Below are 23,545 nucleotides of genomic sequence, written 5' to 3'. Positions count from 1 at the left end.
GTAAGGACTTACACATGTGAGATCTTTTTATGTCCTATAAGAGAAAACCTTAGGGCCCGAGGTCATGACAGAAATTGTAGAAAAACTTTTCAAGATCTCTGAGCATTTGAGTAGCTTCCAGTCAACCACATAAACAGTGCTTCTATTTCTTGGATATATGACATCTAAACATCATCTCTTGCTTATTTCCCTCAGTCTTTCAGTGCAGTTTGGTGAAAGTTGCAGAATCATGGGATCACTTAGGTTGGAAAAGACCCTTAAGATCATTAGAGTGCCCTCAAGGAAGCAGCTCTCACCTTAGAAATGGAAGTGTCACCCTCTCCAGTGCAAACAGAGATCCCAGGGACTATTTTAGTTGTTAGGAAGTGCAGCCAGGTTACTGCCTGGAAGGAACCCCAGTGCCTTTTGGCAAGAACAGCTTCCATCACCACTTAGGGCTGGCCTCACAGTAATAGATTTGATTTTGTAGCTAGGTGGAACCATCCTGTGCAGAGCCAAGCATGAGGTAAACAAGAAGCCTGTGGACAGCCAGCTCTCTGGCACATGAAATCTGTCTTTTAATTCACAGCATGGATTTCCTTGTTCTGAGGATTCTTAACTGAATGATTTTATTGGTGTGCAGCTTATCAGTACATTTTAAAGCCAGAATGTGGTGGCAGATTTTCTCTATCCAGATGGACACAGTGTTTGTATTACATGGCCACACTTGCAGAAAAGCATGGATGAGTGAATAACAGCACCTCTTGCTGAAGTCAGGCATTCTGTCTGGAAATGAATGTAATCCAGACTTGAAAAGCTTGCCTGGAGTAATCTCTGTGTACAACATAAACAAAGTATGGCTAGTTATCACCTCCCTTGTATAAATGCATACATACATTACACAGCAGATGAAACATGTATTTCTTTTAACAACTGATTTTTTCTAGGCATCCTGGGCAATTCTTATCCAAACTCATATTACAGCTGACATTTAAAAGTAAACTTGTTCACCTTTATTCTATTGAAGCATTGTGGGGAAAAAAACAAACAAACAAGCAAAAAAAGGTTTTAATCATTTCCATAAAATTCAGAAATGCTCTTCTTTCAAACCTGCAGCTACTTCCCCAAACCCATTTCAGTAGCTTTTCCCTTAATACACAATCATTCAGTGTGTTTTATACCTCAGTTTAATTACATGCCGCTATATCAGTTTCAGAACTGTAATTTACCTTGTGATTTCCCTTTGCTGATGCTGAATAGGAAGAATGAGGGGAATAAATTTAATAAGTGGCATATTGGCTTTGATTTTAGACTTAGATGGGAAGAAAAACTTCAGCTATCAACCCATCTGACTCAAAGGCTTGAAATTAATTTCATTTTTAAAATTCTCAAAATCTTATTAAAAAGACTATAAAAAACAGATGTTTTCTTCTTAGTACAAATTTGATTGTCTTTCATTGTTTTGATCTTGCAATCATATACAATGTAATCTACATTAAAACAGGTATCTGCAACCAAACTTCATGTTTCATTGGTGCTATCTACTGGTAAGATTTTATTGTAACTTTTTATGATAAATTTTTTTTAATTGTTTCAAGAATTAAGTATTATGTCAATACACTGCAATTGACAGCCAACACTATTATTTATGGAAGTTGCTCAGCTTTGCAGAAAAAAACAAAGCATAGCTACACATCATACCAAAAAGAATTCCATGTATTTGCGTAAGTTTAGACTAAGAAAAAAAATGAGACCAATAATGTCCAATACATGAACATATGCAGTTACAAAACTGCAGTATCTTAATATCTTAATTTCTCAAAGTACTTTTCTTCTTTCAAAATTGCCATTGGTAATGTTTCTATAGTAACGTCTGTAACACAGAGGACTATTTTCTGACTTTAATTGAACTCATGCATCTAATGAGTGGCTCACACTGAGACAGCTATTCTTTCTATTCATCCCAGACTTGCCCCAGTTAGTGGGCAAATTTCCACCAGACTCAATAAAAAGAAAAGCAGGCCTGATGGGGCAGACTTCTGAGGCTGCTTTAGTTGCTGAAAAACATAAACAGAAAGTTAATGGGATTTGCAAAAGTACCTGCAAAATCATAACAAAATTCTCATTGATTCAATAAAGTATTATATGAATTGAACATAGAATCCTGCAGTGTGTCTCAAAACTTATTAATTAAAGGACTTTTTGATGCCATAATTGTGACCACCTCTCATGATTTATCCCACATGTAAAATAATAGTCTTTAAAGACTTTCAGTTGTTAACAGTCATCCTGATGGTGGTTACAAGTTATCCAGCCTTTTTACTTTGTAAATGGTATTCCAAATAAAAAAAAAGAAAAAGTCCGAACATTATCAGTCATTGATGGAAATGTTACATCTGACTAATAATTAAAACAGTGACTGGCTAATTCATGTAATTGTTGATATCTGCTGGGATGAAATGGAGTGGAAGTGCAGAATACAATAAAATGAGTAATAGGCAGTCTGGAGGATTCATCTTTTCCTGCTTTGTACAAAAGTGAACTTTCCATAGGACAATATTTCTGCTACACAGAAAAAAAAAGGCCAGACACATTAGCAGCAGCTTACATAATCTTATATAATGTATTCCATACAGTTCAGTAAGGAATTTCATTCATAGCTTAATTAGCAGAGGCCACTTAAAGGGCAGAAGTTTATTATATTTGCAGATGTTTTCTTTCTTGTTGCAGTCTAAATTAACCTTGGTAGTTAATCTTCATTCAAATTACAGTTAATTTGCCAAGATATCTGATACAGTCTTAGTATTTAATACAGTATTATCTTAATCCTCACATAAATTTATGTGAAAATGTGTTTTCCTTTAATTTTCATTAATTAAAGCAGACTTATTCCACAGCATATGCTGGGTTTAATTCCTCAAATATCTGAAAAAATACTAGAAACAAAAAAAGGGTGGTAAATGTAGCTACTTGCAGCCAGAAGCAGCTTAGATTCTTTGTCACATGGACTCATTTTGTGCAATATTAAAGATTAATGTGCTTTGAGTATCAGCATCTGCCTGAAGTTCTGTATATACTGGGTTTGTATATAGTAACATCAAACATTTCAGAAATTAAATTGCTGTTACTAAAACTCCTGGAGCTGGAGTAAGTGGTGGCAATGGAGATGCCACTAGTACCAAACATCTTATGGAGCTGTTTAAAATGGAGCAAACATATCTCATTGTAGTCACAATATATTTCTTGATCATCTGGATCAGCATAGAATCCTTTGAGACTTACCTGGAACCTTGGAAGCGAAAAAGCATTTTGAGATTAAAGTTAATGCTGTGTTAATTAGCAAGAGTTTCTGATTGAATATTGCATTTGGCAAAACATTGTTCACTTTTGGATTGCTGAATTGGAAATTGAGGAAATGCAAACTTGAAAACTGAAAAGACTGTTTAAATCCCCAGGGCTCAGAATATAATATTGAATTCAGTGTTCATGCTTTTATCTCTGGGAGACAAATCAGCCATGGTGTTTAAAAATGAATCATGTTGCACAATACAGTCTGGAAAAGTGTGAACTTGGAAAGAACTTCCAGCTGGAGTGCAATCAGCCTCCAGGTACCCTTGTACAGTTTAGAAGTGACTTTGATGGCTTTATTCCACAAATACTGTAATTTAAAATGGGAAAGAAAATCACTGTGACATAAATGAGGAAACTGATCAAGAATGATTGAATGGGAAAGGTGATTAATAGAGAAGTCTTTTAAACACAGATGGAGATATGAAAAGGAAGTTAAACGAGGACAAGAAAAGGCTGTCTGCTCCAGTAGTGCAAGGACGTGTTAGCAGGAGATGCTGGAAAGATTAAATAAATCAGATCACCAATTTTGGAAAAAAAATCGTGGGTTTTAGTGTTTTCCCATATGGGTTTGTAAATAATGTAGGTGAGCAGGTTGCTTCTGTAACAAAGCATGTTAATATTCAAGATTTAGCATCCAGAATGATTTAAGAAAAAAGAACATCAGGGAGATGTACACAGAGATGCTGACAAACAGTTTCAAATTCAACTCTCTTTAGTTAGACATGCAATTGTCTCCAACCTGCAGAGGCTGTTCTTAGTCTCCACAAAATCCTGCACAAATCTCTTTCCTCCTTTCCTTACGCTTCACTGAAGGGTGCAACGACTGGAACGAGCTCGCTGAGATCAGACGCCTTGCTAAGGCTGCCCAAAGCGGCAACCAACCAAACAACTGAACTGCAACTTCAGGCAGCCAAAATACTATTTCTGATGTAAGAAAGGTTTTGTGAAGCGCTTTAAAACGTGGCACTAAACTCGTATATGTTGTACAGGCAGCTTCTTTAGCATGTGCGCCCCTCGGGCTGTGCAAGGGCGATTTTGCAGCGGGGAGAATCTCATACCCAGCTACCGGGAGTGAGCCTCGGACAGGACAGCGGGGAGGTGCCTTCTTCTTCCCAACTGTCCCCCAGCAATGCCCACACCTCTTGTAACAACCCTCCTGAAAAATTGTTTCAAAGTCCGCCAAGTCAGCCTGGTACAAGACAAGGGCGAGTCGCAGGGCATTTTGCCGGCTCGGTGCCGAGGCTGGGAGCCCTTGGGCCGGGGGCACTCCTGGCAGCGGGGATGGGAGAGGCTCCGCGGGGCCGGCGGGCGGGCGGGGGGGCTGGGCCGGGCTGCGCTGGGGGCGGAGGACGCGGGTGGGGTCTGGCTGTGACTGATGGGCCAGATGCGCTTCAATGTTTTAGAAAAGGGGGGGCCCTGCACCGCCGGCGCGACTTTGGCCACGGTGTCTGGTACGCGGCTGACGGACACCGGGCTGTGCCCCAGAGCCCGTCCCTGCCGCCTTCCCGAGCGGAGCGCCCATCGCCGGCCAGCGGCGGCAGCCGGGCCCGGGCGGGACGCGCAGCCGGGGCGCGGAGCGCGGCCACAGCCACAGCCAGCGGAGCGCGTCTGCCTTGCCTTGCCTGGCCGGCAGGCGCGGGGGATCGGCTCGGCTCCGCTCGCCGAGGTGAGGGGGAGACACCGAGCAGGTCTGGCCGGAGGGGCTGCTGGCCGCGGCCGCCGCCGCGCAGCTTTTCGCCCCGGAGCCGCCCGCACCGCCCGGGACAGGCAGCGCCCCGGCCCCGGGCAGCGAGCGGCGGGCGCGCTGTCCCGCTGCTGACGCCCTGTCCCCTCTCTCCGCGCAGGTCGGCGCTGACGGCGGCGGGGGCAATCCGCCGTGCCGCGCAGCCATGCCCGCCCTCCTCCTGCTCCTGCTGCTCCTCAGCTTCCGCGCCGCCGCCGCCGCCGAGGAGGAGGACGGCTCCCTGCTCCGGCCCGGCCCGGGCAGGCAGAGCGCCGCCGCCGCGCCCCCGACGGCCGCCGCCGCCGAGCACAACGCGTCCCGGCCGGCCGCGCTCCCCAAGGGCCCGGGGGCGGCTGCGGGGCGGCCGCGCTCCGCCTCGCCCCCCATGTGCACGGGGCAGACGGAGATCAAGGAGACTTTCAAGTACATCAACACGGTCGTGTCCTGCCTGGTCTTCGTCCTGGGCATCATCGGCAACTCCACGCTGCTGCGGATCATCTACAAGAACAAGTGCATGAGGAACGGCCCCAACATTCTCATCGCCAGCTTGGCCTTGGGCGACCTGCTCCACATCATCATCGACATCCCCATCAATGTCTACAAGGTGAGGAGGGCTCGGGGATGGATTCGGGAGCGGGCGCGGGGTGCGGCGGTCGCCGCTCGGTGCTCCTTGGCGGCGCCCGTCCCCGCCGCGGGGAGACGCGTCCCGTCCTGGCTGGGACACACCCGTGGGCTTCACCTCGCCACAAAACCCGGCCGGAGGGTGGTATTCTGGTCAGATGTGGTGCCTCCGCAGGTGGCACCCTCTCTGTGCCTCAGTCCCATCCCTCTCAGCGTCCAGGCTGGGAATGGGGCAGAATGGAGGTGACCAAGCTCTGAAAATCACCTGGAAACAGGTGCGGTCGCAGGGATAAAGGAATGCAATGGATAAATGTTCAGTGGGCTGGTCGGGGAATGGAGGGGAGACACAGAAGACGCTGTCCTGTGGGTACCACTTGGTCCCTGGACTTTACGTGGGTCTGTGCAGTCCCTTTCGGCGCGGGGGCTTTTCTAGGAAGAGCCAAGATTGTTCAGCTAAGCGGTTTTATGCATCTCTTGGTTGGGAGGCAGGATGCTTTCCTGAGCTGAGAACATTTTCACCCCTTGCCGGTGTTGCAGCATGGGCAGCCGAGAGGGAATGAGCCACACCTGCTCCTCTTGCACCTTCAGTAGTCTGTGCTTTGACTTGATAAGATTTGCCATGGAGGGGAGACAACCCCCGTCTTCTCTACCCAGCTTGTGCAATCCATTTGTCCTAAGGAATTTGTTGGGCAGCCTCTAGTTGTAATCTAGCACTCCTTGAAGGTATACTAATAATAATAGAGCTCCTTCTGCTCTTAAAGTTTACAGTCTGGATCCCTGAGCACCATCCCTGGCTTCCTAAAGTGAACAGAATAGCATTCACCTATCACCTTCTCTTCACTTTGTATGCATGATTGTACACTAGGGGCTTTTACTTGTACTTCCAGAAAGCCACATTGAAGGGACAGATTTTGAATCCTTATAGTTATCCCAGAAGCTGCTGAGAGAAGAGGATCTCCTCTCTTAATCATTTTAAATTATTTAAGTATTACAAAGTAGGGAATGTCATCATTGTGTTAAATTCATGATCCAGTTAATTTTGTTTACATGATAGTTCTCAGAGTTGAAGTTTCAGTGGTTTTTTATACTATACACCCTCTTAATTCTTGTGAGAGGCGTGTGCTCTTTTGAATTAAGGTGGAATTAAGAAAACAAAATAACTGCTTTAAAAATGTGTTTTTGTAAAAAACTATACTGACCAAAAAGATTATTTTTGTCTTTTCTCAGAAAAATCAAAAAGATTAAATCAATAAGAGCTGTTCAGTATGAGACTTTGCAATGTCAGTGATAATTTCAAAATTAATGTTAATATGTAGTAATATACCTCAGTTCTTATCTTGATTGAATGTCACCAAGTGTATACTCATGAGTAGGTTGGAGCAGGAGGAGTAATGGGTCAGACTGCTAACCAATAAATATTGCACCAGCTGCAATCTGGGATTTTTATTGTGCTATTGATAATGCTAGGAGCTGTGCAATAGCTCTCAGGTGCTAAATCTCACTCACTACTACTAATCTTACTGGAGAGCCCATAATCTCTTTATATTATCCCTTATAGTAATGAGTGAAATATTTGCTATTTTAAAACAGTATTTCTGAATAAACGCAAGTTAAAAAACAAGGAAAAAACACCTCTTAGATACTATGTTTATTTAATCAAACTTTTGAGAGCAGTTTGAATTGATAACTTTTTATCAACTCTACATTCCATTTCATTCCAGAGCAACAGGGAGAATACATACAGTAATGCAATAAAAAACTGGCTTTGATCACTCAGCAGTAAAGCAGAGAAGCAAAGGCTCCCTCAGTAAATCAAGTGTATTTAGCAATTGTAACTTGCAGTTTGAAACAATTTAAGACTGCATTAAACTGATCCGGATTCAGAATTTGCTGCCACATTGTCAGTAAGGCAGCTGCATGAAACAGTGTGAGAGAAGTTCTCATGTTAAAAAAATGGAGCAGTTCTTTCCTCTACACTTGCCCTAGGAAGTGTGAAAGTGTCTGTGAATGCTCTCCAGACAGACACATAGGAGACAATCCAAAAGCTGCACTGGAAGAAGTTTGTATTAGGTATTAAAATGGAAAACTGCAAAAGATGTCCCCTGTGACTACTTAAGTGAACACATAAGTAGTGAAAAAGTGCACAAATGAAAATTGACATCTCCTAAACTGAGGGTATCTAAAGAAAAACAGGTGTTACCTGGATAGGGAGGCAAATGCACTCCAATGCATAAGATGCTAATTAGTCCATTGCATTCCTAAATTTGAATATAATGCAATATGTTCAGTGGGAAATGGATAATATCAGAATCTGTCACACAATCAGGAAACTGGCTATGAAATGAAGGCTTGAAGGGTGTTCAGTTCCAGCATGTAGAACCTGGCAGATCTTTTTGGCATTCTGGGTCCTGGTAAATGGTCTCTCTTTGCCTGGATCTTGAGCTGCAGAATGGGAAGCAAAGTCTGAGACAGTCATTCTGCAGTATGTAATGTTTTGGCAGTGTAGAAGCTTTGCAAAACTGCTACTAATTGGATGTGCAGGTGATTCTGTGCAGCTCCACTAAACAGAGTAAATCCTTGTTAATTTGAGGCCACAAACAGCAATTAAGGAGCAGGGGGATAGACTAGGTGGTCAGTGAGATTTTTGTGTTCTTCTCGGCACTTGAACTTTGGAGGACAAGACAGTGGCAGCTCGTGCACCTGACAATGCAGGTCTGCAGTTCTGGACAGTTTATGCTGACTTTCCTAAGTAGATAAAGTTAAGTCCCATGTCTAAGACACCAAAACATCAGGACTGGAAATTCCAAACTTTCACTAGCTTTGTCTCTCATAGGCTTAAAATCACTTACTAACATGCTTTCTTTTGTGTTGCACAAACAACATCTCTCTCTCTTATTTTGTAATATTTACTCCTGTATATTAAATCAAATTTATTGTCATATCCAGTGGAGTTTTGACAAGGGGGGCAATTTAGGCTGTGCACATTATTGTGGGGTGTTCTGAACTCTTGACTACCAGCAAATGTCCGAGGAAGAATGGCTACCTGGCAATACTGGCATAGGTTCCTTTTTCTCAGAGCTCAATGGAAAAGTGGAGAAAAACATTTCAAGGGAAGAAAAAAATCTAGTCTTCATCCAAGCCACGAATCAAGGGCCAGAGTCAGCTTTGTAGGCACTGATTTATTTTCATTAACTTTATTTAGGGATTACATAAAAATTATGGTTAACATAATATGGCATTATCAAGCACTGGAAATACATGAAAGACCAGATTAGGGACTCTATATACCATTCAGGCACAAATTGCCTCCTTTTTTAATCCAGCTATTCTCTGAAAAAGGCTCTGAAGAAGATTTCTGTGGAAATTTATTTGTGGTGAACTTTTTAACTCTTGTAATGCAAGCACCTGTAGGCCATGCATTATGATAAAGCCAACCTTTTTCTGACTTTCTAATCAAGGTACTTCTCTTTAGAAAGGATTCTCACTCTTCCATATTAGAACTCTTGGTTGCTGGTTCTTCTGATGTCAAAGATAGGGACTATTTTATTGGAAGAAATACATTATTTCCTTTCTTTTAAGGTCTGAACCACTTACTTGAAGTCTTGCAAAGCTCATCTCAGGATTTCTTACACAAAGTTTATTGATTTCTAACCATATTAAGCTAGAAGTCTATTTTGGTTAAGAACCCTTTATGGTGAACAAGTGCAAGTTATAGGCACTTGAGAAAGATCTGAATTGTCCAGTGGAGGAACCTGTCTGGACTCTGCAGGCAGTGGTAGGGAGAGGTAGCTTTGTTCTGTGTTTAGACGGGAGCGGTCCATTCTGAAGTCAAGTGTATGGAGTAGTGGAAATGTCTGAATGCTGTTAAAAGTACACATACATAGTTTTCATGGTGGATCTCCAAACTGAAGTTAGATGATCCTAGTATAGATTTGTAAATTGAAAGTAGTTTTTTTTTCATTATGTATACATTTGTTGTGTATACATTCACATGTATAAAAGATGCACGTGACAAATTTCAAAGCAAGGCTTGACCTGTTTTGGCTTCTTCTTCTTCTATCCTGTATTATGCATCCCAATCTGATAGCAACATGGCTTTCTAAGTGATTACTTTTGATGCAGTCTTTCCACTGGAGTTGTGAAATTGCAGAAATTTTTTACTTCAACAGCACATTACAAGGTTTCTGTCATTTTCAAGGTGACTCTATAAAATTGCTTTATCTTAAGTGTTTGTTTTATTAAGTTTTAGCAGGAGTTATAATAAAGATACAAGAAAATAAAATTATTGCATGGCTTATATTAAGATTTTAAACAGTTTATTGGATAGATCAGTATAGCATTCCAAGCTATGCTTGAAAGCAGGAAATATATTTTCTTGTCTGTAGGGGAGATCCTCACCCTGACATAATTATCACTAAATAGTAATAAGTTTGTAATGTTGTCTGACTTATCCCTGACCATAACCTTAATTTCCTGGGCAAATTTTCTGTTTAGATAAATGCTTGTTCCTGTAAAATATCTGTTTGACCTCCCTATGTTAAAAAAAAAAAAAAAAAAAAAATCAGGTGAAAATCTACCTGTCATTTCAGAGATACATTGAAAAACTATTGTGTGTGAATTAGATATAGAGCTGCATGTCTGGTTTCTCTTGTGCCTGCTGTTTAGAATGATGAAAATCAAGTCCGGTGTCCTGCGAACGAGGTTTGCTGTGAACACACGGCTTGGCGGAAGCGCCAATTGCCAATTCCTGCTCTGCGTGTCCCGTGGGCATTCCCTGCTGGGGACTGGGACACTGGCGGGAATATTCGCACGCTTTGCTGCTCCTTCCTGCCCCACTGCAGCGCGTGAGTTGGAGTCAGGTATCAGCCTCCTGGCTGGGGACCACAGCAGCTGAGCCCCAGAGCAGCACATCGTGCTCTCTGCCCGGCTCGTTCCAGCAGCAGAGCGAGAACATCTCTCAGCTCTTGCTCAACTAAGGGAAAGCTGAGTGGGAATTGTGATTTGCAGGTGTGCCTGTGAGTCACGGCATCTCTTGGGGCTTCTTCCATAGCTCTGCAGCTTGCACATCAGTTTAGGCTCAGATCTGTCTGGTCTGAGAAAGCCTTGGCTAGGCATGCATCAGATGTATTGGTTCTTTTAAGTATGATTTCACTTCATTCATCGCAATGTTTTCCTTTCCTTTTGATCTATTTCATCTTAAACACATCTCTGCTGCTCAGCAATTAAAACTTTGCCTGTGTAAAATAAGTGACTGTAAATCATTGAAAAGGTCACTCGGAATACAGCCAGTGGTAGAGTACTCTTGGCATCTTACTTATGAAAGCACAACATTATTTTTCTCTTTGCTGCCACTTGGCAGTATCTCCTCTCATGGCTCCAAGTCATTTGTCATTTGTAAAATGACAATCTTTTTACAGCTACCCTATTGTGACGCATAAGAGAATAATCTTACTCATACAAAATTACAATAAGCTACATCTGTATTTACCAAGAGTTATCATTGTCCATAAAGGTGATGTTCCCAAATACTTTACATTGGATCTTCCCTGTACTTCAAGGCCGTATTTGAAGGGGCCATAGCAATACAGAGAACAGACAGAAGCATCAAGGAAACATACTTCAGCAATCAAAACTTTTTTTTTCTTTTACTTTCTTAATGTTTTCAAGCTTTTGATGTAAAGCTTGTATCATTAACCACTTGCAATACCATGATAGAGAAACTTGTGACTCATGCATTAAAATGCTCAAATTTCACAATACATCAGCTGCAAGACATAAAGCACATGTTTTTGCAATCCAGTGCAGACAGCTGCATGTCCATTCTGCCCTGATATACGCTGGCTGAATGAAAGTAATGTTTTTATGTTATGATAAACCACCAAAGCTAATGCACCCTTTCTCTCAGTTGACTGAATTCAGTCATGTGCCACGCCTCTATAATCCCAAACTGGAGATGGCTCAAATTCAGTCAGTTTGGAGCACAGGTCTGACTGTCTGCACCTGAGTGATAAATATTAGTTCAGCAAAATCTACAACATGTGGCTGAACTGCTGTGATTTGAGGGAAGAGAGACAGGGAGTGTCTACACACCAGCTAGATGTAAATAAAAGCTTTTAACAGGTCCTGCCAATAGAGATTTGACCAAATTTCTGCACTTTACTAACAAATAAAAGAATATTTTACTTCAAAGTGCTTTTTTAATGAGTTCTCTCTAGCCTAATATAAACTCATGTACAATGTACAGTAGGTGCCATAAATAAGTATACAATGTACTTGCTACCCAATCCTACATTTCTGTGGCAAATACATGTGAAAGGCTGGAATTTCACTGCCTAATATAAATCAGTCCAGGTGTCATTCAATTCTGTAGGGTGTAAATTTAGAATACATGTAATTATTCACATTACAGTTTTAATAGTAGATTGTTACTGTCACCCCCTTACAGAAATTCAGAAGTTGTTTCAGGGAGAGGCTTTACTGAAAATACTTTAATTACAGTCTATGCTATTTTCCCACATCACATAAGCAAAAGATACTGTGTGGTTATTACAACCTCATCCCTACTTCCTCTGCTTTATTACTTTCCATAAAATTCTTGAGAAACATTAATCCTTATAATTAATTTCTCTGCTTCATTTCTGTAGAGGCATTGAGGCATTGTTGTATTTATTGTCTTACTTAAGTAGATCATTGAAGAAATAGAAAGCTGGGCCATGTTGCAGTTTGTCTACTGCTGTACTTTAAAGATTCCATTGCAGCATAGAGCTAAAGCAGGTATTTGGAGGTATTCTGGTATGGTAAAATACTGGTGGGCACTTCACAGAGGTTCCCAAAAGCCCACAGCCATAAAATGTTCCTAAATTCGTTTGTGTTCAAATAAAATTATATTGAAATTACATCAGGACTCTTCAAAAAACTCTCCTGGACTTTGTTAGTGTTTATCCTTAGATGGACATGTCTGTTTGCATGAGGACTTTGCTGAACCAAACTAATCTGAGCAGGCAACCCTATGGCTACCCTCAATTATAGAATCATGGAATAGGAAAGATTTCTTAAGATCAGGTCGAACCATCAGCCTTGCCACCACTGTGTTCATCCCTAAACCATTGGTCATGTCCCAAGAGCCACATGTACATCTTTTTTTGAATTCTTCCCTGAGAAGCCTGTTCCAATGCCTGACAGCCCTTTCAGTGAAATTTTTCCAGGTACTCAATCCAAACCTTTCGTGGTGCAACTTGAGGCCATTTCCTCTTGTCCTGTGGTTTCTTACTTGGGGAAGAGGCCAACCCCCACTTTATTACAGTCTCAGGCAGTGGTAGACAACAACAAGGTCTCTTCTCCAGACTAAATCTCAGCTCCCTCAGCTGCTCCTCATGCAACTTATTCTCCAGACCCTTCACCAGCTTTGTTGCCCTTCTCTGAACAGGCTTCAGCACCTCAACCTCAATGTCTTTCTGGTAGTGAGGGGCCCAGAACTGGAACAGCACTTGAGGTGTGACCTCACCAGTGCCAAATAGCAGGATAACCACTGTCCTGGTCCTTCTGATGCAGGCCAGGATGCCATTGGCCTTCTTGGCCACCTGAGAACACTGATGGCTCATGTTCAGCCAGGTGTTACTAGCACTCCCAGATCCTTTTCTGACAGATCTTTTCAGCCACTTCCTCATCACTCTTCCAGCCTGTAGCACTGCATGGGGCTGTTGTGACCCAATTCTTGTTGAACCTCATACACTTGGCCTTGGCCCATCAATCCAGCCTGTCCAGAACCCTCCTTAGAGACTTTGTAGCCTTTGTGGTTCCCAGAAACATCCACGCAGTATGATGAGCTATTCTTCCGTTCTTACAACCCTCTTAAATGAGTTGTTTGAAGAGACCCTTGTTTGAAGCCAAGGGAAAGATTTTCCAGCCTCTTTTGGGTAGTCCTCATTCTTCCTTCTCCTTTTCCATTTTGTAGCCCTGTATCTGCAACAGATTCCAAAGACCTCATTTGAAGAAAGTTATGAAAAACAGAGATGGGCTTAGATAATCTAACTAATTACAGAAACTTCAAAAGTTTACTCTTCTACAATATAACAATTGCATCTATTTCTTGGCGCAACCCTTGTTGTGGAGAATGTTGTTTTAATGAAAACTGGAAGATTTGGCTGCTGCTCTGGTGTATTTGACCATCAAAGAAGCTCACAGCAGAGTTCAAAGGCTAAATGTTGCTAAACTGAGGCTACAGATGTTTGTCTGTTCATAGAATCAGCTGTGAGTAAGGTGCTTTCTGTGTCCAGTAAATCGTTTCCCCTAAATCAGATAAAATGTGCAGCTGGGAATGTGCCAATATTTCCATTAAAGTCTACAATTCAAAGTGTAAGTGAACCATCCTAAAGTGCATTGTGCTGTTTTCTCTATTTCTTAGTACTTAAAAGTATGCTGAATGTGCAAGTAGTCCTTTTGGTATTATTATATCGAATGTTGGTGAACTGGTCAATAAAGACCATTAGTGAGGGATTCATCTGATGTTTTTACCTGCTGCAAAACATTTAGATCAAACTATCTGTCTATGCTCCTTGAGTGTCCTTTCATTGTCATCAGATGGTCAGCTAAAAACTGGGGGAGGTACATTTCTCTCCAGTGTTGCCTGACTTCTCAGCTGATGGAGCCTAGACACTAAGCTTCAAATAAACCCCACCCCAGATATGCGCCTATGGCTTTGTCCCCGTTCTGATCAGCCTCAAGTAATTTTCTGTATTTTTCTGATCAAGAAATGTGTTATTTGGAAGGTGTAAGAAAAGTAGTGAATGCTCAAGGCAGATAAAGACAATTCAAACATGAGAAAGATCCTCACCTGCTCTGTAATTTTTTCCCATAAACACTGGGGTGATGAAAATGAAGCAAAAGGAGTGGAGTTTGCAGGGCTTATAGAGGCAGGACTAAGACTTAAGTGACACCCTTGTCCCACCAGGGTGTGACTACACTGCAGTTTTTAGGACACACCCCTCAGGGGCTCCCTTGTGAAAAGATTCTTCTTGACTAAGTTTTGCATAGAATCCTAAAATGGTTTAACTTGAACGTTAGCGGTTGTCTAGTTCCAACCTCCATGGCATGGAATGGGCAGGGAGACATTTCAGTGGACCAGGTTGATTAATGCCCTGTCCAACTTGGCCTGGAACAATGCCAAAGGATGGATTTTCACAATATCTCAGTTTAAAGCCAGTCCCTCTTTGTTCTATGACTAAATGCCCTTGTAAAAAGTCCCACTCCAGCCTTCTTTCAGGTCCCCTTTAAGTACTGAAAAGGTGTCCCCATCTTCTCCAGTCTGAACAAACCCCTTTTAGCCTGTCTTCGTAAGACAAGACCTGGTGGAAAAGGAAAACAGTCAAGATAGAATTCCATGTTTCAGCATTGAGGATGACCTTTTGAAAAAATAATTGTTGTTTTCTTTTCACAGCTACTTGCAGAGGACTGGCCCTTCGGTGTTGAAATGTGCAAATTAGTTCCCTTCATTCAAAAGGCATCAGTGGGAATCACAGTGCTGAGTTTGTGTGCCCTCAGTATAGACAGGTGAGACCCATTTGCCATTGAAGTCTCTGATTTGTTTCCTATACAAGCATTGGCTCAAATTCACCTTTCCACTCAGCTGTTACAATGCTAATAAAATGAATTTAGCCTGTTTAACTGGGTGAGTTTTCTCATATTTTGGATTTGTAAATGTGTGCTATCACTTCAGGTACCGAGCAGTCGCTTCTTGGAGTCGCATTAAAGGAATTGGAGTGCCAAAGTGGACTGCTGTGGAAATTGTCCTCATCTGGGTCATATCAGTGATCCTGGCTGTTCCAGAAGCTATTGCATTTGACATGATTACCATGGAGTACAGAGGAAGGTACCTTAGAATCTGCTTGCTTCACCCCACGCAGAAAACATCCTTTATGATGGTAAGTCACTAACGTGGATAAAATCTCTGGGAGAGTTCCTTGGATCTTGGCAGTGTTGTGTGGATTGTAATGTGCACAGGTGTATGTGACATGAGTATAATGTTCAAATGAAATACTGACATTTCTGAAGCATACCGGTTCAAAGAAGAGCATTCAGAAATCTGACTTTTTGTGGGCTTTGAACACACTGCTGTCTTGTCCTGTTTTCTCACCTGTAATGTACACCTTACAGAAATACTTTTCAGGACAGGCTGACCAATTAGTTACAGCCCCCTTACAAAATTCTTGGCATTTAATTTCAAACCATGTTTATGCTTTGTTTTTTTCTCTACAGTTTTACAAGCAAGCTAAAGATTGGTGGCTGTTCAGCTTTTACTTCTGTTTGCCACTGGCTATCACAGCATTTTTCTATACTCTCATGACTTGTGAGATGTTACGAAAGAAAAGTGGGATGCAGATTGCTTTAAATGACCACTTAAAACAGGTAAAAATTTCTCCCTGGCCACTCTGTAACTGCTAACTAATAACTTTATTGATTTTCCTGCCAGATCATTCTGTTCTTGTATCACTTCAGGATTGGAAGCAAAGTGAACTTTCCTGGCAGTGATGCTGCTGAACTCATACACATATGTATAAATCAGAGCCCTCAGAAACCTAAGATTTTAACTGAAAATCAAACAATTGTTTAATTCTTGTTTCGTTCTAATGTTTCAGTTTTTATAGGTTTTATTTCTTCTTTGCTGCAATGAGAGTTGGCTATTTTGTGATGCAAACTGAAGTCATGCTCTAGACTAGAAAGTGGTGCTATAAAACTGTTAACTATTTTGAAGAAAGTTCTTGCTGAACCCTAGTGAGTTTAGCAGTATATGTTAGCAGAACATATCCCAGCAGACATTCTGAGGTACTAGTGCCCCAGACACAAACATCAGACATCACTAGAATTAAGCTATGATTGTTCTATAATGTGTATTTGTGCTCCTTTCCTCTTACCTGGTTAGAGCAGTAATTGGAATCTCTTGGGGCATTTAAAATAAGATGTGAGATCAAAGCATAAGGAAATGCAATAGAAAACAAGCTGGTATTTCAAAGTGATCTAGGAGACAAATATGTTCTTAATTTTAATTTAAATTATTGCTTAAACTAGTGTTTTCATAACCTCTATTTTTCATATTATTACTCATACTTCTTGAAATAAGAGATATATCAAATCAGTGCAAGACATCTAGAACAATAGAAAAGATCAAGCACATATTCCAAGAAAATAAGCTATTTGATGTTTTCCTAACTCCTATTGTGATAGGCTTTTTTATCTTGTTTATTAAACTTTTGGATATTTGAAGACAACAACAATCCAGAGGGAGAGAGAGGAACTGTAACACTGTTCTGTCCAATTTTCTTTCTCAGAGACGTGAGGTGGCCAAAACTGTGTTCTGTCTGGTACTTGTTTTTGCCTTGTGTTGGCTCCCACTTCACTTAAGCAGAATCTTGAAACTCACTATTTATGATCAGAAGGACCCCAACAGATGTGAACTTCTAAGGTGAGAATGCAGAAATAAAAAGTCTGTATGTTGTGGGAATTCTCCCTAAGCATGTTTGGATTTCCTATTGAACTAGCTTACTCTGTGTAGTCAGTTGTCCCTGCTTCTTCATCCAGGACCCTCTGCTTTCACTCCAGTAGCAGAGAAAGAAAATTGTGAGGAATTCCCTTGTTTTTCCCCACCTTCCTCTTGACCCTTTTTGGGACTGTTCTTCTATCATGTGGTGCTATAAGAATAGAAAGGGGATTTCTGTCCCTGTTGTCCCTTTCAACAGAGCAGCTGGGATTCAATTTGTGCAAAAAGACCTTGTGAACATCTTCCAAAAGTTTAGATGGTTGGATCTCCTAAAACTACTTTCATGAGAATGGTCTTCAGACCATTCAGACTTTATTGTTGAGTATAACTGTTACCTGCTTGAGTTAATCCTGTTGATTTAAGCCCTATTACTATTCCATTTAATAGCAGTCTTGATTAGTGAAACCAAGTCTAATGTCTATAGTTGTAAACCTCTACTAAGCCTTTTCAAAGTAAATGAGAAGTGTCTCACTTTAATTTCCACACAGCTTTTTTCTTGTGATGGACTATATTGGTATTAACATGGCTTCACTGAACTCCTGCATCAATCCAATAGCTCTGTATTTGGTGAGCAAAAGATTCCAAAACTGCTTTAAGGTAAGTAGCTGCTGGGAGTTGCTCCTCTGGTTAAAAGATGATGTCAGTAGTAGAATTCATTCCTTAACATGCACAAAGTGTTTTAAACAGTCATTAAATTTTACTTTAAATTTTAATTGGGTTATGGTAAATGTTCTCTCCCTCTCCTGCTGAAGCTCTGTAGGAAGGAACTGAGGTTTGAAGGTAACAAAAAGAGAAAGCAAAAGAGCAGAGTGTACAATGAACCCTCTGGGGACCATGCTAATCAGTGCTACATCACTTCCTGACTGAAGCTGGCACCCATTACTTCCAGAGCCCTGACAAAGCAGACTCAGTCTGTGCTGCAGAGGTTCACGTAGCCATATCCTCTGCATCCTGCCAGGGAGGGTGCTGACCCTCATCCTGACTGAGCACCTCAATCAGTCATGTGAGGCACAGGGTGCAAATCTGTCCTTGTCCCTTTCCAGTGCCAACATTTTATGAGACAGACCTGTTTGTAGTCCTGGCTTGGTCTGAGAGAATAGAGCTGGACATTAAATTCTCCACACAGGCTCTGGATTGTATGTGGCTGGCAGCCCATCAGTCCTTCAGCCTTTGTGTCTGCTTGGAAAATATGAAGAGTTGGGCTTTTTTTGTGAACCCTTACTATCTTTACACATTATATTGAAGCCCTTACATTGCCTATGGCAAATTTTTAGATTTTTCTATTCTTGCCAAGCATTTAACAACTGGCCACAGCTAGGGTTATTGCCTGGCTGTTTAAATTCCTTACTATCAAGATGGAAGCATCTTTCAGTCAGTAGCCAGTCAGCTCTACTTCTAGTAGTGTTAATGTATTTCCCACATAATTGTGACAGCACAGGCTGCAGAGGTTTTAGTGTTGGTCTTGTCTTCCCTGTCTATGCTGCTGGCTCCCTGAAAGAGTCACTGGAGCTGAAAGGATATAAGAGATCTCCAGCATCCTGAGCATGGAAGTAAGTAGGTGTGAGGAAGGCACTTCCAGCACCCAAAGGCCAGACAGGACCATGAGAAAAAGGACTGCAGTACCTCTAGTAAATGTATGAATTATATGTAGGTTTTCACCCTTCTTCCAACTTCTCTTTTTTCCATCTCAGAACAATGAGCTAAATAGCAGCATCTTGCTTAGGAAGCATAGATAAGAATGCTTTTCTTTTCCCAAGAAAGATTATCAGAGAAAGGAAAACAAGCAGTCATAATTTTATTTTCAGATGCATTTAGAATTGCAGACCAGATTTGATGGGGTATGTGTGTGTGTGTCTGTTGCTGTATATAACTACTCAGTATAACTCTTCCTGTACTCCAGCAGTAAGGTTGTTAATGAGCAGCTCAGAGTTGAACCCCATTTCTGTGCTTTGTGCTCTAATCCCAGAGCAGCAGCTTGCACATTTGCCATTTCCTACTCTACCCCTGAGAAAGGGCAGCTTTTCAGTGCATTTTGCCACGTGTGCAAAAACAGAGTGATGTAAAACGTTTATTTCTTTTATTTTAACAGTCATGCTTGTGTTGCTGGTGCCAATCCAAAGATCTGTTGTCCCTGGAGGAAAGGCAGTCCTGTTTAAAGTTCAAAGCTAATGATCACGGATATGATAATTTCCGCTCCAGTAACAAGTACAGCTCTTCATAAAACAAGCATAAAAGGTATATTCTCTTACATTAATGCTGGTGCCTTTTTAAGTAAAAGTGGCAATTACTTTTGACAAGATGGCAACATCCAGAAAAGTCTAGTTTTGAATTTGCACAAAAAAAAGAACATTAAAACAATTGCCCTAAAACTGTGTCACATTGAAAACCATGGACGTTTATGAAATCATCATTTATGGAACATGAAGAGAAGCATAGAAAGAACAAGTCATTGTTAGCACTTGAATACTTCTGAATCAGCACTTCCAAATGATCTCCACTTCCTGTACATTAAGTTTGTATTCTCTGTAACACTTGTAGGAACTGAAGTCACAGTAATTATTAAGCAGCATAATATCAAGTTAATTGGATCAAAGCCATTATTATATATAACTCAATGTATTATCTTTTATAAAGCGAATTAACCACCATCACTATAGTGATTTTTTAAAAATAAAACACTAAATACTTTGTAATAGAAGTCTAAATGTTAAAAAGTAGAATTTTTATGAGTTATATTATAGAGGTAGCTACTGAAAATATTAAAGGATGCAGTAAAGCCAAAAGTGCATTTTACTTTGATGATTGTTTTTACCTATTATTGTCAGAAGGAACCTCCCCAGGGCTCTATAAATTCCTTTCTGTAGCCAGTGTGTGTCTTAGTGCATTTGCCAGCACTTTTGGTATGAGTATTTGTGTCTACTGATAGCAGAGAGGAGAAAAACACACCAGAAGCAAAAAATTAACACTAGTAGAAACATACAGAGAACAAGCATTATGTCAGCTGTTGTTTCATTGTTTGTTGAAAACAAATGGATGGTATCCTGTGTAAAAAATGGGCATTCCAGAGCCTGATGGTTCTTTACTGGAGATACTTTTGTGACAATTTAAAACTGCTTTTGCAATCCAAATACTGTCTTGGGGCAATTTTTTTTAGAAATAGTGTGTGGAAAAAAACAATTATAACCAAGGTAAAAAGAGAGAATTTGAACTTCTATCTCCATTTAGATTTAAATCTTCATAAAGAAAATAATTAATGAACTGTACTTTTAGAGAAGAGTTCTATGTAGCATACTTATCTTCATACTGTTTTAAAATATATTCTACTTCTGTAGTTCCATATTTATGGGCCTAAGAAGATGTGTGATTAGTTTCTGCTTCTGTAAATAGTAGTGAAATGTAATTAATTGTAAAGTATTAAGATGTGGGCAGGACCCTGCAAGAACAGAAAAAGATAAAGATGCCTGTAGTAAACATGATGTGTGTTGCCAGGAGCAATGCATGTTTTGGATGCACATGACAGGTCATTCTTTGACTTTGCATTTCCTCTTAATTTGTTGCAGATGTCCCCAAAGACTTATTAACATATTTCATGCACTAAGGCATGAGTTTATCAAGAAAAATTGTCATATAACATGCTTTTATGAAAGACATGTTTTCCATAGGCTTGGTATTTTATTATAATAAAATTATTTATCAAAACTCAGGAATTTTTTTATTTTAAATTTCCAGATCTCAAATGCAAGGATTTTTATATTTTTTTCCAGTCTTGATTAACTTCATATTTTTTACTAAAGTGCCTTAAAGGTGCTCAGGATGAAAACAGCTTCCATTAAAATGTTCAGCTGATGTTACCTTAGATGGGTTTCTGACTTTAGGTAGTTACAGCTACCTTGCAGACAGCTAAAAACGGGGTGGTGAGCCCCATTCCTGGTGTTGCCCCCAGCAAAAGCTGGTAAATGAATGCTTGTATAATCAAGCTGAGGAGGACCCCTGCACATGCATTTGGGCATGGGCACATGTGTCTTTGTGTGAGAGTGTGCGCAAGCGTGTGTGGTGTGTACCATAGGGTTGCTGTTTCCATCTTGCTGCAGCATATCCACTGAGCTGCTATAATGCTGAACTTTTATACATATAAATCTATTTTAGGTTTCCTTCTTTACATTTTTACCTTAATTTTCATGGTAACTTTCTCACAGTAAGCCATGGATATCACTTCACATCACCATACCTGCATCTATTTCTGTGAAATGCGTTTCATCTGTTAAGGATGGATAATAAGTGAAATCTTAGATTTGATACTGGTCAGTGTTATTTTCATCAAGTTATATCATTACAGTATTGTACATGTATATTATTGTTATTTTTATTTAAAATATGGCTGTTGTATTGGCAACTTGTAACATACTTTTCATTTTTTCCTGGACTAATTCTTTGTTAAGTCCTGCTAAGTCAGATATTTAGGTTTTGCAAATAAAGACCATATATACTGCCCCTTTTTTGGGTTCATATATAAATATTAGTACACTCTTTATCATTTTTTCAGTATTATTCACAACAGTATTTTTATTGAAGCTTTCATTTCCTGTAATAAACATTTTCAAAACTTCTATTCTTATACAGTTTTAAGATTAAATCTCCTAATACTCCACCCAGGTGTTTTCTGAAATCCTCAGTACAGGTTTGTTCCTTCGTTCACTGAAATCAGTAAGCATTTAACCATTCAATTCAGTTTGAGCAGAACTAGTGCCCAACATAGCTTTTTGAAAAACCTATCTGACACTTGCCACTTTGAACAAAAAAAAAGAGAAAAAGCTAAATCCTTTTTTTTTTAAGGAGTTGATTAGAAAACATAGAAAAAGAGGGTGAAATCAGCTCGTGGGGTAAGACATCCAGGCCAGTGCTCTCTAAGCCTCAGGTGGGGTCACAGGTAGCAGAACAATTGCAGAGAGACACAGGAGTTGGATGTGCTTGCCCCGAGCCGTGCCACAGAGTGAGAGTCATCTGTCCCAGTGGTCTGAAGAGTTCACACAGAATGGCTCAAGGCAGAAAAAACAACTTGTAAGAAACTACATCACAACTCTGTGTTTTGGCCTTCAGATAGCAGTTAGATTTTAATTCCCAGCTGTTCAGAATTCTGCCTAAACTGAACTGAAACACTGGTACTACACCTCAGAGAATCAAATGCAAAAGTTGATGGTTGTGGAGCATCTGCTGTGAGCTGTGACATTTCAGTGGCCCAAACAGCTCTTAATCAAGACACAGCTGGCTTGGCAAGAGAATGTTGTATGTACTGAAATTATGTTTAAAGGATTTTAAAAATTGTTCTGTATAGCTGTGTAAAATAATTCTATATTTCGTTTTCTGTGATCACTTAAAATAGCAACTTCTGTAGATCAAGCAGTGTAAACATTCTAAATTACCAATAAAATATTTGTCATTTTGATTCTTTACAAAAAGGTGTCTGACCTTTTTTCTCCTAGGGGGTCCCATTTAATTGCTAAACAGTGACGGTGTTGTAAAAAGAAGTAAGCAATCCTAATCTAAATATCAAAGCTTTTGTCTGGGATGGTTTTATATAGCTGTTTGAAAATTGGAGAGGGTTCAGACTTGCATATGTGTTGCAAAATTGTCTGATGTTTATTGGAACAATCGTGCCTATCTTTGCTCTGCTTGTTTTTGCTCAGAATGTCAGTCGCAATCTGTTCTCTACACACCCTTATATAGTCACAAATCCTCTCGTGTTTGAGACAACACAAATAAAAGGCAAGAAGCTTTTAGTTCGTTAATTTAGAAGTTTATGCACTCAGTGCTGGAATATGTCACATGAAAACCATCATCCCTTTGTATGCTAACAGTGTAACTTTGTGTATATCTTAATTTACCTTTCTTGAAATAGTGGGAAACTATCAGACTGAATATGCTGTAACTGGTCAAATATATAACTTTATTTGCTCGTGGTAACTATACATCCCAAAATGTGTTTGATGCTACTGCTGTTTTGTTGCAAATAGTTAAGTTTCCTTCTGTTTACTTGGTGGCCTGTTGCATCCATGAAGATTTGTCTTTTTTCATGGTCCCAGGACCTTTAGCATATACTTTCAAGTTTCTTGTGCCTGGAACAGAAGCGCCTGTGGAGATGAGATCCCTTGTAAGCAAATGTTCTACTTAGTATCTCTCATGGCCTCTTCATTGCTTTTCCCTTTACCTTGTGCTGTGGTCCAGGGTCTTCACCAACCACTCATTATGAGGAAGCACTTTTTGCACTTTTTTTTTAAGATCCTACAGCCTTCTACAGGCTGTAGGCCATAAGTGCAACTTGTTGTCAGTTTTCTAGACAT

General features: G+C 40.5%; 1 protein-coding gene across 1 annotated transcript; it reads left to right on the top strand.

The window, feature by feature from the left end:
- Positions 1–5,219: 5,219 nt before the first annotated feature.
- Positions 5,220–20,910, top strand: EDNRB (endothelin receptor type B). Its single transcript, XM_054271664.1, has 7 exons — positions 5,220–5,657; positions 15,111–15,223; positions 15,390–15,594; positions 15,929–16,078; positions 16,999–17,132; positions 17,696–17,804; positions 19,297–20,910. Exons 1-7 carry the CDS (start codon positions 5,220–5,222, stop codon positions 19,426–19,428), a joined length of 1,281 nt encoding a protein of 426 aa, XP_054127639.1. The 3' UTR covers positions 19,429–20,910.
- The last annotated feature ends 2,635 nt before the right edge of the window (positions 20,911–23,545 follow it).

The sequence above is a fragment of the Melozone crissalis genome, unplaced genomic scaffold (assembly GCF_028551555.1).
Source record: "Melozone crissalis strain CALT ecotype California unplaced genomic scaffold, PUWL_Pcris_2 ptg000013l_1, whole genome shotgun sequence".
NCBI lineage: Eukaryota > Metazoa > Chordata > Aves > Passeriformes > Passerellidae > Melozone > Melozone crissalis.
This window is presented reverse-complemented; position numbering and strand designations above follow the sequence as displayed.